This window comes from Panthera tigris, chromosome B4 (genome assembly GCF_018350195.1).
Source record: "Panthera tigris isolate Pti1 chromosome B4, P.tigris_Pti1_mat1.1, whole genome shotgun sequence".
NCBI classification, from domain to species: Eukaryota; Metazoa; Chordata; class Mammalia; order Carnivora; family Felidae; genus Panthera; species Panthera tigris.
This window is the reverse complement of record NC_056666.1, coordinates 109,395,888-109,411,752: the sequence shown is the minus strand read 5'-3', so window position 1 is coordinate 109,411,752 and position 15,865 is coordinate 109,395,888. Positions and strand designations below refer to the sequence as shown.

Genomic DNA, 15,865 nt, shown 5'->3' with positions numbered 1-15,865 from the left:
GAACAAACTGAGCTGCTTTAAGTGATTTTACCTACTGACTCATTAAAATGAACCATCATAATCCAATCTTTTTATTTATGCTGAAGTAGCTAATGGCTAAAGGTGTTTTAATTTATCAACAAGAGTTTATACATAACTTGCCTATGAGGAAAAACATAATTTTAGGATGTTATCCAAGAACATAGACCCTACAAGAAGAGACAAGAATCAAGAAATAAAAAGGCAAAAGGGGAAAGTTTATACAGTCCTGCAACTTTTAAATTCCCATTATTGAAGTGTTTCAGAGGTTGATCTGCCCAGAGATGGCCATGGCTCTTCCCTCCCCAGCGCCCCCCCCCCCAATTCCAAAGCACATCACAACCTCTGCTTCCATTGTTAATTTCCCTTCTGCTGCTTTTTAAAAAAAAAAAAAATTAAAGTTTATTTATTTTTGAGAGAGAGAGTGAGAGAGGGGCAGAGAGTGAGAATCCCAAGCAAGCTCCACACTGCCCTTGCAGAGACTGATGTGGGGCTCAAACCCACAGACTGTGAGATCATGACCTAAGCCAAAACCGGGAGTCTGATGCCCAACTGACTGAGCCATCCAGGTGCTCCAAGGACCCTTCTGATTACATTGGGTCTGCCCAGATAATCTAAGAATAAATTTTTATCAAAACATCCTTAATTTAATCACATCTGTAAGAGCACTTTGCCATTTGAGGTAACATATTTACAGAGTCCCAAGATTAGGATATGGACATCTTTTGAAGGCCATTATTCAGCTTACCACAATCACTATACCAGGGAACTCATAACTAACTGGAAAAGACTCTCAGCTGATTCATGAACTTCTTTAATTATATCTAACCTGCTACTTTTACAAAAATTTTTCACTGTATAGATGCACATTTGGGAAAGTGCCAGTTCTCTAAACTTTGTGTCTTTCACCTATAAAATGGAATTAAGGCCTACTTCCATAATAGGGATGTTCTAAGGATTAAATGACATAGTGGATAAAGAGCAATCCCCACTGCATCATACAAGAGTGCTGTGGCATTGTGCTGAAAAGTGAGTCTTCAGTGCAGAGGGGACACATTCAACTTACTGTTGCATGTTTGCAGTACACTGGAATTTCATACTAGTCACACTGAAACAACTTGAATTAAATTGCATGCTTGATGAGAGAAAGAAATAATATAAAAATATATACCATGCTACCTGTCATTCTACCCAATAGACATATGAAAGAATGAGTATGTAATGGGTTACTTGAATCTGCTCTTCCTTGGTAAGGTTCAGTGTTCTCAGTTGCCCATCCCATGTCTTACTCCTGAACTTTGTGTGAATATCAAGGGCTTCTTTGCCTTTTTCTGTTTGAAGACATGAATAGAGACTACCTGCTCCCTTCCCACTTGCCCCTCCATGGAAATTCAGGCTACATTTCAATTTCTCATAATTTCAACCATTCATTAAGGTCATGAGTAAAATGTCTACCTCACAGACTCCATCCTCTGAGCTACACCTTGGCCATACTTGACTATTCGAGATTTTCAAAGACCTTCTGAGAAGTTGCTCCTAGATATGATCCCATATATGAGCCATCTATGAAGAGAGATAACTAAGGAAAAATAAATATCAAAAGAAAACACATCAAAAAGAAGAAAACACAACACAGGCAACTATTTAAAAAAAACATATTTTACAGAATCATACCCTTTACTCCACTCCCTGAGACCTGCACAACCTGCTTCAATTACCCTTGTATGTGCTGACATTAGGTACATCCATTCTAGGAAAGCTGTGCCCTAAACAGTGGACTTGAAGACAAGACCTCCATGGTAATTACTTCAGTTGCTCTTTAAAATTTTTAATAATTCTCTTTCAAGGATTGGTTTTTCTATTTATTATCAATGTTCTGAGCTATAATCAATTGTTACCTTTTTCTCAGCTCTTTACCCTTATGCTTTCTTTCTCATTGCATTTGGTGTTCAATTTTGAGAAGAAATCTAAAGGATTTAGGAACCTATATGGCTACCTGAAAGAGGAGTGTTCTATGACCCAGCAATTGCACTAGGAATTTATTCAAAAGCTACAAAAATGCTGATTCAAAGGGGCACATGCACCCGATGTTTATAGCAGCACTATCAACAATAGCCCAATTATGAAAAGAGCCCAAATGTCCATTGACTGATGAATAAAGAAGATGTGAGATATATATATATATATATATATATATATATATATATATATATATGTATATACATATGTACATACATACATACATACATACAATGGAATATTGGTGACCAAACAGAATGAAAGCTTGCCATTTGCAACAATGTGGATGGAACTGGAGAGTATTATGCTAAGCGACATAAGTCAGTCAGAGAAAGATATCATACAATTTCATTCATATGTGGAAATTTGAAAAACTCAACAGATAAACATAGATAGGGGAAGGGATGGAAAAATAAGATAAAAACAGAGAAGGAGGCAAACCATAAGAGACTCTTAAATACAGAGAACAAACTGAGGGTTGTTGGAGGAGAGGTAGTTAGGGTTAAATGGGTGATGGGCATTAAGGAGGGCACTTTTTCAGGATGAGAACTGGGTATCATATGTAAGAAATGAATCACTGGGTTCTACTCCTGAAGCCAAGACTACACTGTACGTCGACTAACTAGAATTTAAAGTAAACAAATTAAAAAAAAATAAACTAGGAAGAAGAAGAAGGAGGAGGAGGAGTAGAAGGAGGAGAAAGAAGAAGGAAGAAAGGAGAAAGAAGAAAGAAGAAGAAAGAAGAAAGAAGTGTTCTAGACAAAGAATGAGAAGTACAAGGGCCTTGAAGAGGGAGCTCAGTAAGAAGACTGGCTGACAGCAAGTGAAACAGTTGAGGACGAGAGAGGTAGGAGCTAAGCCAGAAGGATAACGTAGGAGTTTTAAAAGCACATTAGTCAGACTTATTTCTTGCAAATTTTTCAAAAGGATACAAAATCCAGAAAATGTGAAAAAAAAGTCCTCATAGTCCCCACTGTTGTGCAATTTTATCAGTTCCAATCTGTCTTTCATTAATGTCAGACTGACTCCAGAGAAAAACGTTGCTTTGAAAAAATTTTTTCTTGGATTATGAAGCATTGAAAATTTAAATGCTTAAAAATTATGTATCAGATTTTTTTATAGTTTCATGTGACAGGAAACCCAATCTAAAAGGGATTAAGAAGCGTTTAAGAACAAAGGGAAAGTAATTGCTTCATGTATCTGAAAAATCAATTATTTGATGGGTAAAGGGGAATGGGAAATTTAGGCTTCCAATTATGGAAAGAATAAGTCACAGGGATAAATGTACAGGTACAGCATAAGAAATGTAGTCAATGGTACTGTACTAATATTGTATAGTGTGACACATGGTAACTACACTTGTGGTGGACATAGGATAATGTAGAGAGTTGTTGAATCACTATGTTGTACACCTGAAAATAATGTAACACTATGTGTCACCTATGTTTGAGCTAGCTGTTCTAACTCTAGACTTGGATTGTTCCTCAATCAAATCTAATGGAAAAAGAATGAGAGATTTTGGGAAGTTCCAGCATGTTACTAATTTTTATTATGTCACATACAAACTCCTGAACTTGGCTACAAATGGCCATATCCAAGGGGATGGAATATGTTTATCTCTCAATTCCTATCCAGTAGAACATCCCTGAATGAATCTCCAAATGGTGGTACCAGAAATAGGGTGACTTGATGTTTGACAGCAAATAGACAACCGAGGAAATAAATGTTCACTTATTTGTCTACCCCATCTTTTCATCCAATCATCTTTTAAAATATCTCTATCTACATAAAAAAACTTATGCTATGTCCCACAGAAAACACAATATCCTCACCTTTCCCAAAGCAGTAACAAGTCTCATTCACTTACTGCATATATCTGTTAAGTACAAAATATCTTCTCAGTGCACAGTCTTTTCAGACCCATCTCTAACTCCTCTCAGCCCACAGAACTAATGCTATATAATATGTTTAATGAATACCAAAACATCCAATACACCTTTCCTTGCTAATCTGACATTGGGGAAGAGATACAACATACAGCAGTTGCTGCTACATAACTCATCATATCTTGCACATAGAGAAGGCAAAGACACTTCAACTCAGTAGTGAAATGTGGTTCCTTGGTCAACAAATCTAGTTGTCCTGTGCTCTCTAGAAGGATCTTTATTGCATTGTTGAGAAGGAAATGATTAATGACAGGTTAATAAACCACTTACTAGTGGGGATAATGGGGGGAAAGAATTATGTCCACCAGATCTTCTTGCACATAGGGATTCCCTAACTACAATATAGGATATTTCTGATCCATCTATTTTTCTTACTGTAGAAAAACCTGACATTTATAGATTTTGCCTGTATCTGGTGTCTGTAACCTTTGAAATATTAATAAAGTTTGATGTAAAGTGAGATCTATGATTTTAGTGGGTGTGTTTTGATAATTCAATCTAGTGAGTTAACACAATTGTTTTCCATGACCATAACTGAGATGAGTAACGTAATTCTTTATCAGTGTTCTTTGTTTAACCTCAAGTTCTGGAGCCTGAGGATGATTTTCAGGTTTGAGACAACCCTAGCCTCTTGTTTGTAAAGAATGAGATTTCTCTAATAGTAAAATTTATTTAAACTCTTGATATAATTTTAATCTATTTTCATTCACTCTATAGCATGGGGTAGTAAACAGAGATATGAAGAATCAGTGTTTAAATCTGAAAAATCACCCTTCAATTTCCTGTCTTCTAGAAATTGACTATGACCACTATTTGGCTTTAATTATGTGCTCCTAAAAAATATGTTGAAGTCCTAACTCTTGGTACCTCAGAATGTGACCTTATCTGCAACCAGGGTCATTGCAGATATAATTAGTTAAGATGGGATCATACTAGAGTGGGCCCTAAATCCAGTATTACTGGTGCCCTTAAAGGAAGACACATAGATACAGAGAGAATGCCATGTGAATGGAGGCAGATTCAAGTGATACATCTACAAACCAAAGAATGTAAGAATTGTTGACAATAGTCAGAAGCTATGAAGAAGTCATGGAACAGATTCTCCTTCAATGCCTCCAGAAGGAACCAACACTGCTAACACCTTGATTTTAGACTTTAGCCTCCAGAACTGTGAAACAATAAATTTCTGTTTTAAGCCATCCAAGTTTGTATTTTGGTGCAAGTTGGTACTCTGTTATAGCAGCCCTAAGAAACTAATACAGCCACAATGCACTGCTAATGACATTAGGCCTGGGCTGAATGTGTTTTGTTTTGTATCTGTGCCCCTGGACTGCATATTCCCAATGGGAGTAATTTATCCCCTTCTTGGGCCATGACTGCTTAAATGGAAATATGTGTGAGAAGTCGGAGATACTAGAATCTCTTCTCAACTACCATTCTTGCTAAATTGTCCCACCTCTGATTTTGCTTGAGTCAACAGTAGCCTGGGGCAGAGAACTTGGCTTTTCCAACCCTGTCAATATACTTGCAGCTATCTCAGATTTCAGACTGCAGGTAAAGGACCATCATACAAAACAATATTCTCTGATTTGTTTTCAGATGGAACAGATCCAGCTTAAAACTTCCTCGTTCTGGTTTGACCTTACTAATGACTCTATTTTGCTGAATTTTTCAAAACAAGTTCCCTTGTCCTGTAGTCTTGTTCAGCACAAGACACAGAGTGGACAATTTAACCAGTTATTTTGCTTATGCTTAATTAAAATTCAAGTCTGGGATTGAGAGACCTGCACTGCCCACTATGGGACCTCATGAGCTTGGCCAGACAACATACACAGTATAGTTCCTGCTCAAAAGCTGGCACAACCAAATATGGCTCAAGATTCTTCCACTTTGGTTTACTTTATTGCCTTTCCAAATGTAGTTAGACCAGGTTTCTAACAATATCCACTGTGACCTAACTTTTTGTCTCTATAATCAACTACTTTGTCCTAGCTGTATTCTCACATAAGATCTCTCCATGTGGTGAGATGGTTGTCACAATTTTAAACTCTCATTTTCTCTCAAGTCATTGGTGTTAGCAAAATCAAGGGTCATTTCATTGGCTTTGATCTGGTTACATTCTCATTCCTAAATGAATCATAATAGATGGATTAATACCAAGTGCTTAATGACAAGTCTGAGTCATATGCTCCGGCCTCTACACCTCCAAAAACATATGGGCTCATTATGAGGAAGGACTAAATCCCCAAATGGCCATTTGCAGAAGTGGAGGACATTGAATATCGACAGTCAGAAAATGTGTAAATAACAGAATTAAAACTTTTTTTTTTTAATTTGTATTTGAAAAATATATAATGCCTACAGGAGAAAATAAAAACCACTGGACCAGTCAACTGATGAATGGATAAAGACTATAGCATATCCACATAATGGAATATTACTTGGTAATAAACTATTGATGAATGCGTCTAAAATTTTTTTTGAGTGTGTCTTAGCTTGGGTTGCTACAACAAAATGCCACAGACCTGGTGGCTTAAACAACAGATATTTATTACTGATAGTTCTGGAGGCTGACAACAAAGAACCAGCAGGTACTCACGCCCAGTGAAAACTCTCTCCTTGCCATGCAGATGGCTGCCGTCTTGCTGTGTTCTCATCAAGTGGGAAGACAGAACTCTGATCTCTCTTCCTCTTCTTATAAAAACACTAATCCCATCCCATCCCCACTGTAATGAATTTATCTAAACCTAATTACCTCCCAAGTGCTCCATCTCTGATTATATTAGGGGTTCAGACTTCAACATATGAATCTGTAGGTGGGGCACAAACATTCAGTCCATTGCAAGAGTGGAAAGCCAGACAAATAATGTATGATGCCCTTATATATAACTGTAGAAAAGGTAAACTAATCTACAGAGGCATAAAGCAGATCAATTGTTTTAGGGACAGGGCTGGAAAGGAATAGTGGGACTGGAGGGACTACTCAGGGCATGAGAAACTTTGAGAAGTGTATATGTTCACTATCATGATTATGGTGATGGTTTCACAGGTGTATATAAGTGTCAAATTTAACCAATTGTACACTTTAGATATGAACAGTTCACTGTATGTCAATTATCTCAATAAAACTGTTTTAAAAATATTCTATGGTACATTCTTCCAGTCATTCTCTGTATTTGATATTACTAAACTGATTGTAGAATTCTTTTATAAATGGTTCACCTAAATTTTTATCGTATTTTTCCATATTTTTAACACATCTTTTAATATTACACTTCTTTTTGAGGTTTATTATACATCTGGAAAAAAGCATATATCATGAATTGCCAAAAATTGAACATATCTGTGCAAATATCCCTCAGACCAAGAAGCAGACCAGAACATCAATGCCCACTTCACATTCCTTTCCAATAAACATTCTATTTCCCTTCCTAACAGAACCACTATTCTGACTTGTAACAGCACAAATTCATCGTGCCAGTTTTGAGTTTCATATTAATAGAATTGTAATAGTAGTATCTTTTGTGTTTGGCTTTATCCAGTATTATATTTGCGAGACCCATCCATGTTGCTTCATGTAGCAGTGATTCATGCATATTCATTATATATTCATAGCATTTCATCGTATGACTATATCATAAATATCTTGTCTGGTTTTCATGAGTATTTTGGTTATTTCAAGGTTGGAGCTTGCACAGTTAATCCTAAGATTATTCTTGTATCTTGTAGAGCATGTGTAGGTATATTTTTGTCAGTACACCTCAGAGTAGAATTGCTGGGTCATGAATATTTGTATCACCCTAAAAAATTCCTTTGGCTTCCTTCGCTCCTGACCCATACTTTAGTACTAGAAATTTACAAATAGTCCGCTCTGGAATTGCATATAAATGCAATCATATATGATGTACTCTTGTATATGGTTTCTTTTTGCTCAGAGATACAATTTTTTTTTTTTTTAATTGCTGAAGAGTGTTTCATTTGAATAGATTGCGCTTTGTTTATCCATTTATCTGATGAGCATTTGGGCTGTCTCCAGTTTTGTTACCATGAATAAAGCTACTGTGAACATTTGCATTATGATTAAAGAGCACGGTCTTGGAATTTACTGAGGTTTCCTTTATGGTCTGATACATAGTGTGGTTTTGTAAAGATTCCTTATGTGCTAGGAAATAATGCATTGTGTCAAGTGAAATTCTATATAAATTTAATAGGTCAAGGTTATTTAGATCTTTATCCAGTTATTTTTTTCTCTGCTTGACCCCTTAGTTTCTCAGAGGATTTTGTTAAAATCTCTAGTTACAATTTCTGATTTCCCTGTACTATTACTCTTTAAAATCTCTAGTTACAATTTCTGATTTATTTCCCTGTACTATTACTCGCTGTTATTTTTAGATTATATTGTTGATGTATGTGTTTATGATGGACATGTCTTGTTACATTGTTCCTTTTACTAGTATGCATCATTCATCTTCTCTTCTGGCCTTGAATTTTGTTTTGTCATGTATTAAAATTGTTACCCTGGCTTGCTTTGATTCATATTTACTGGTAGGCTTTTTCTCATACTTTTGCTTCTATATAAAAGCCTTTCAGGGACAACATGTTGTTGGACCTTGTATCTATAACTCAATGTAATTATATAAAACTTAGTTGAATATAATGAAAACAAAAGAGAGCTCTAACAGCTTATTTTTTGTTAGGTTTAACTTATTTTACATTCATTTGAATTACTGCTACATTAGTCCTTTATATCTTAGCATCTTTTTTTGTACTGCACTTTCATTTGCCCTGGCCCCATTACTAAATTCCATTGGGCTATGGTGAGTTTTCTTCTGATGGATTAAAAGTTACAAATTGTTCGTATATTTGTAGTATTTGTTTTTAACCTAAGCCCCATAATCATGTTTAATGATGTCTTAAACTTTGCCACTGTTTTTGAGTAAATAAACCATTAGTAAGCTCTCATGTTCTTTTGGTTTCTCCCCTACCTCCTCCTTCCCTGCTTTAAACTGGATATACTTTTTCTTTTAGTTTCTCTTTCTTAAACTTATCCAATAGGCATGGGGTTTGGAAGAGAGGATGGGAGGAATGAACACCTCTGGATGTGATGTTTAATAGATCACTGGGTTCATGGTCCTGAAGTTTAGAGAAACTAGGCTGGAGGTTTGGAATCCTATAAAGCTGAAACCACTGCTCAAAGGAAACAGGGAAATAAAAAGGGTAGAAGAGAGAACATTGGTACTTAAGGTACAGGAATAAATTAAAAAGCTTGCAAATGACACTGCAGATCCATCACCAAGGGAAATTGCGGTGTCATATAAAGAGATCATGTATTAAAAATGTACACACTACAAAAGGTTCCCAATTTACAATGGTTTGACTTATGATTTTTTGCCTTTATGATGGTGTAAGAGATATACATTCAGTAGAAACTGTATTTCAGTTTGAATTTTGATCCTGTCCTGGGCTAGTGATACCCCAGTATGATACTCTCTAGTATGGTGGTGGGCAGGATCAGCCAGCCATGAGATAATCAATACACTGACAACTGTTCTATACCCATACAACCATTGTTTTTCACTTTCAGTACAGTATTCAATAGTTTCATGAGACATTCAACACTTTATTATAAAACAGGCTTTGTGTCTAATGATTTTGCCCAATTGTAGGCTAATGTAATTGTTCTGAGAACATTTAACATAGGCTAAGCTATGATGTTCACTAAGTTAGATGTATTAAGAACATTTTCAACTTACAATATTTTCAACTTCAACGGGTTTATTGGTATGTAACCCCATCATAAATCAAGTAAGATCTGTATATTCACTACTCAGGAATTAGTTTTACAGATGTCACTATTGAGCATAAGTCCAATTCTGCTGATAGTTTGATTACTCTGATTCCACTCCCAAAAGGCAGTTACCTGGCCTGCCAGTGCCCATCAAAAACAGGATTCTGGTCATAAGTGGCCTTCTTGCAGTTACAAAGATTTTCTGTGGTCTTTCGCAATTCCTTGCTTAGATAGGCGGAATGGTGGAGAAACTCCATATCCCTCAAATAACTCCCACTGTATTGCCTGCAACTTTATAAAGAAAGAAGTTCATTTGATTTACTGTTAAGATGACTAACAAGACCTATCATTTGTAGTTTAACATGGATTAATCAGATGACTTTCCTAATATCAGAAACTAAATCCATGGGGGAAGGAAGGAATAAGGACAATGGAGTTTAACCACTAAAGTCTTTAAGAAAGGGAAAACTAGAATGGTTTGGTGAGAAGTATTTTGCTTAAGGTAAAAACTGAAGGCATCAGGTTCCTATACAATAAAAACACGACTTGACGGGAATTATGCTATCCATTGGCAGTCACAGAAATGTTACTTTGAATAAAGTGGGTTCCAAAGAACCTGAATTTGCCTGAGATTAAGTCTTCAGAGACTTTTAGGAAAGATTTTATCTTATGCTACCTTCCTAAAAGCAGTGAACAGCAAAGAACAAGTTCCTTAGCTAGCTAAGGAACCAGCATTAAATATCGAATAATCTGTTTGCTACACAACCATCATTAACATTATCTCTGCTAACACATAAAGCAAATCATATGTATCAAATGCAAGCCTAAGCCTGTGATTACATTAATGATTAACATCTATTATTTACTACATACCTAAGCCTTATGATTACATTAATGATTAACATCTATCATTTACTATACCACGAACTATCCTAAACAATTTAAATATATTAATATTTTTAATATAAATATATAGATTTTTCCACTTGCTGAATTTATTTCAACAAATCAACTTAGAAATGTCATAAAACTTCTGACATATAAACATACTGCCATGTTATGAAACAGATGTTAACACCCGCTAAAAGTCAATAATCACTTGTTAGGAAAGCTGTTCATTAATAAGGCCAGTCTTTAGCAAAACTAAAACCATTGTTTCTTTAGTTTTCCCAATCTAATAAAATATTATCAAGCCACAATCAAATAAAATAAAGACAACACTGAATGGATAGATCAGTACTACTGGTTGGTTACAGCTGTAAACAGATTCATGTTGATACTACGTGAAAAAAAATTAAGCCAATTACATCAAATAAATCATGGCTTTTCTTTAACACAATTTACTACGTGATGTTAATTATGGTCCTTATCAAACATGTTTGGTAAAGACTATTTACAATGTGCATGGCTGAGCATGCATTATTTATAGTTACAAAAATACCTGCCAGTTTATACAATAGGATATATACATATTAAACCTATATAAATGTAAACCAAGGACATATAGGTTAAACATTCCTTTAAGTTATATTAGTAAGGGTGGTACCAAGATTTGAATCCAGGCAGATCCATAACTCAGACTCCTAATTATTTCACCACACTGACTTCTACTTATGTGTATAAAAATCCATATTTGAATTTGTCTCATTTTCTTTAGTTTCTGTCACTAAGGGTTGAAAATGTATCACTGTTCTTGAAGCAATTTAACACGTCTTTCTCATATCACTGCTAATAAAAACTACCCACCAGCTCTTCTGTCTTTGTGGGGCAGAAATCTGTTGATACACTACTGTACTTCTCATTTGAACACTAAAAGGCAATTCAGGTGAAGGTTTTAAAAAGCATTTTATACTGAATATTTAGAAATATGGTACACACAGACACCACTATAATATAAAATGCATATAATATTAAACTATTTTCTTATAAACCCTTAACATGGATGGCTGATAGCTTCCAAGAGACAAAATTTTGGACAAAGGTACCAGATATTTTGGGGGGTTCATTTTAAATATCATTTAGTCATGCAAACAATTAGGAAGTTTTTAAAAAAATAAATATGACAAATATATGGATTTCTGAAGTAGAAACTGACATACAAATCTATATATTTTCATAATAGTTCTCATTAAAGCATCTTCAAAGAAGTATTCTGCAACATGAAGTTGAGAGCTCAAATTAGATGTAATGAAAACGCATGAGGTTTTATTAGAATTGTGTAATTCACATACTAAATATTTACATAAACGTAAACACAAAATTGCAAACATATTTGTTTTATCCTCCAAGTCATGAGCTTCATGAAATCACTTACTGGTATAGTTACAAGATAAACCTCCCAATTCTGAATGTTAACAAGGAAATACCATAGGAGCAATAGGAGAAAAATGCAATTCTTTCTTCTGAGAAGCAGTGAAAAAGTAACCTAACTGCCCCTTCGGGATTGTCAAAGCTTTCCTAGAACTCCTGGGGGAATATATTCTTTTGTAAAACAGTGAGAACTAAAACTACATCGCTTTACCAGCACACAGACCTATGATAAGCTTTCTTTTCCAAACATACAGATGCCTACAACTATGAACCATAGGTTAGTGACCTGGACTAAAATGCCCCTAACCATCCATATCCCTATAAAGGCAGTTCCAAAGAGGTGGGAAAAAATCTATTACCTTTTTTCACTTGAACAGCTTCAATAAAATTTCTACTATGAGTTTAAAGAGAATAATCACCTTACACATAAGCAAGCTTGACGGTACTTAAGATGAAATAAATACTAGTTATCAGAAGAACATAATTATTAAAACATCAAAACTTAACCGGGTTATGTTACTAAATTAAAAAGTTAACACAGAAGAGATAAAGAGGATTTTCTTGAACTAATTTAGAATTTCCTGAACTAATTTTGAGCAGTGGTCATTAACCCTGACTACAAATTAGAACCTGAGAACTTTAAGAAAAATAGAAGCATGGCCCCCTAAGAAATTCAGATTAAATTGTTGTGGGGTGGGATTCATATTTAAGAGCCCTCCAAATGATTCTAATATGAAGTGAGGGTTGAAACATTAATTTGGAAAAATCATTAATTACTCAGGGTGGATTTGACTTAAATAAATTATTTAAAACTCAAATACATGAGCACTTCCTACATGATAGGCATTGTTCTAAGTGCAAATAAGGAGGAAATTCTTTTTTTCTATAAAAATCATTGGATAACAATATATTTTTTATCTTTTCAATAGTTATACAATTTTATTAAAATATTACTCAAAGCTCTTATTATAATCTGCTGTCATGAAAGATTCTCTTTACTTTTCTGAATTATCTTTGTTTGATACTATAACAGAAGAGATCAAACTCAAACTTTTTCTCAAGATACGTGGAGAGAACATAAGATTAACATAGATTTTGTTTTTCAAGTCATAGTATATGAGGTATTCTCCATCTTATACCTGGAGTCACAAATCCATAATTTAAAAACTGAAACTGGGTATTGCTTTAAATCCTGAATAGAATCTCCTAAATCAAAAATGAACTATGATTGGTGTCAGTGCTTGATTTAAATTGCCTAAAAAATAATCTATGACACAACCTCAGGGAAGCTAGTAAGAGTGGGTCTTTAATGTAGACTATGTTTCTTGTGACCTATTTAGAAAATATTTCTTTATAAAAACTTACAGTAATGATTTTTGAAACAATTTAGTTATCTCAGAGGAACAGAAATACAGTTTTTTAAATTCTACATAATTAGAAATCAGTTACTATCTCAGGATGATAGCTTGAGCTTTAACATTTTAAATTAAAACCAACTTTACTCGATACTGTAAAACTCATTTGAAATGTATTTTAACTCAAAAAATCAGATATAAATTAATAAATTTGATTTATATCTACTCTTCAACCTAACAGTTTTCAGGTTTAAATTTGCTAAAATTAACTATTAATCCTATATGAGGCTAACTACCTTTTATAGCTGGAAAGTATGCCAAAGACGATGAAATTTTGTTTAAACTGTAATATATGCATTTATAGGAAAATGCAACAGCAATTTGTTTTCCATAGTTGATGGAATTAAAACAGCTTTAAATTTTTTATGAAAGCTCAGTAGTCAAAATAAATATTTAATAAAAATATACACCATAGGAAGATATCAAGAACTTAGTGTTTGAAAATAAAACTTTGTCACATTGTTTTGCCTTCAGTTAAATAAAGAACTCAATTTAGTTGTTTAAAGTATCTAAGAATGATTATGTTTTTGGAACAATTAAAATTCAAATAACACTAGAGAGAGAACACTAAGATGAAAGAGAATCTTACTATGTTTTAACTCAAAAGTTTAAATGAAGTTATAATTATTGGAACTTTTTCAATCTGACTAGACTCTAATAAACCCGAACAGTTTGGGGAGTAAAAAATCAAAGACAGCTATGATTTATGTGGGGTTCATGCTGTGAAACTCTCAGTATGTAAAAAAATAAAAATACAGTATATATGAGCACCATTAGAAATGTGTGTGTGTATTTAAAACTTTACCTGATTAAAAATTGCATTTCAGAGTAAAGTTAAGGACAAGCACACAATTATGAAAAATACATTCTTAAACTAACATGTCATAGTACTTATTTTAAAAAGTTTTACCTGGCAGTCCTTCTAAAAATCAACCAAAGAACATAACCTAAAAGAAGCCAGTATTCTTTTGTGGTGCCAAGTTCCTTTGTTAAACAGAAGTTACCAAAGAAAAAAGAATGTGTTCATTAAGTGTTTTCAATCCATAGTCAGATTCCAAAGGTAACAGAAGGTAATGAAGTCAACTAATAAATGCAAATTCATAGAATAAACTAGCATATGTTGAATCTGCCCCCAAGGGTTTATCATTCAGGCTTTAGATTATTTTTGAGAGTAGTCAAGATTACTCTGCAGGTAGATTCTTCTACATAAAAGATACAAATTTGCCAACTGTAATTTAGTATTTCTGCTATATTTGCCAAAACTCAGAACTACTGTCATATCTTATACAATACATACCCTGGGGTAACACAGGTATTTAATGAAAATCGTATTTTGATCCTATGTAGAGGCAGCTCATGATAGACTGTCACATGTACATTTGTTGTTTTTTCAAAGCTCCCAGTATAAACAATCACATAAGATAGACTGAAGTTCTTTGAAGACATTGTCACATGATAAATAATGCTATTCACCATTTAAAATACGTTCAATCTCTTCTAGTCTTTTTAAAGCAGCAACTCTTTTTTTCTCAATTTCTTTGATTTCTTTTGTTGTTTTATGGGGGGTCTCTTTGTCTGCACTTTTTCCCAATAGTTTGTTGGACTTAGACTGACTTTTATTATCACTTGGTTTTATGATCTGTGTAGGTCTGGGTTCACTTCTTACTTCTTTTACATTTTCAGTTGGAATTTTGTCTCCTTCCACACCTGAAGTCTTACCAGCTGGGGATACTGGCTGTTCTGCAAAACTAGATGAGGATATTTTATCCCTGACTATATTCAAATGGCGTTGAATATATTCTTCATGTGGTGCTAATGCCAATGTTTCAACCAGGCATCTTTCAGCTTTTAGTAAGTCCTTCTCTTCAAAATAAACAACACAAAGATTGTGTTTTCCTTGCACATTGTTTGGATCCATCTCCAAAATTTTTTCAAAACATTTTTTTGCTCCAAGTATATCTTTCTTTTGATTCATCAGAATGTCTCCCTTTAAAATGAGACCCTTGATATGGTCAGGATAGTATCTGAGTAACTCTTCCAAAATTGGCAAAGCCATTAATTCCTTTGCAGTCTGAGAATACAGGAGAGCCAGATTAAACAAAGCACTTCTAAAATCGGCTTGTAATTTTATGGCTTTCTTCATCCACATCTCTGCTTCACTGTCCTTTTTGTCATCCATGGCAAGCATTCCCAAATTGAAATAACCATTAGCATCTTGTGGCTCTTCATTTATGTAGCTAAGAAGGCGTTTTCTAGCTTCAGGTCTAAGTTTAACCTCACCTAAGAATAATTTTTTTAAAGAAAAAATACATATTGTTAACAAATGAATTAATAAGCCTGAGGAACAAAAGACACTTTCAGTATTTATC

General features: G+C 34.2%; 1 protein-coding gene across 4 annotated transcripts in view; it reads right to left on the bottom strand.

Annotated features, from left to right (window-relative positions):
• Positions 1–7,234: 7,234 nt before the first annotated feature.
• The window catches only part of TMTC3 (transmembrane O-mannosyltransferase targeting cadherins 3), a 62,195-nt gene continuing 53,564 nt past the window's right edge, over positions 7,235–15,865 (bottom strand). For 3 of the 4 annotated variants that reach the window (XR_006220097.1, XR_006220098.1, XR_006220099.1), the window contains exons 14-15: positions 14,794–15,776; positions 7,235–10,062 (exon numbers count right to left, since the gene is read on the bottom strand). Coding sequence is in view for 1 of the 4 variants with exons in the window: in XM_042992852.1 (XP_042848786.1) it covers positions 14,962–15,776 (815 nt within the window). In the remaining 3 variants the exon portion in view is untranslated. Of the gene's footprint in view, positions 10,063–14,730; positions 15,777–15,865 lie in introns of those variants that run through there. The other variant, XM_042992852.1, reaches the window with a different exon arrangement.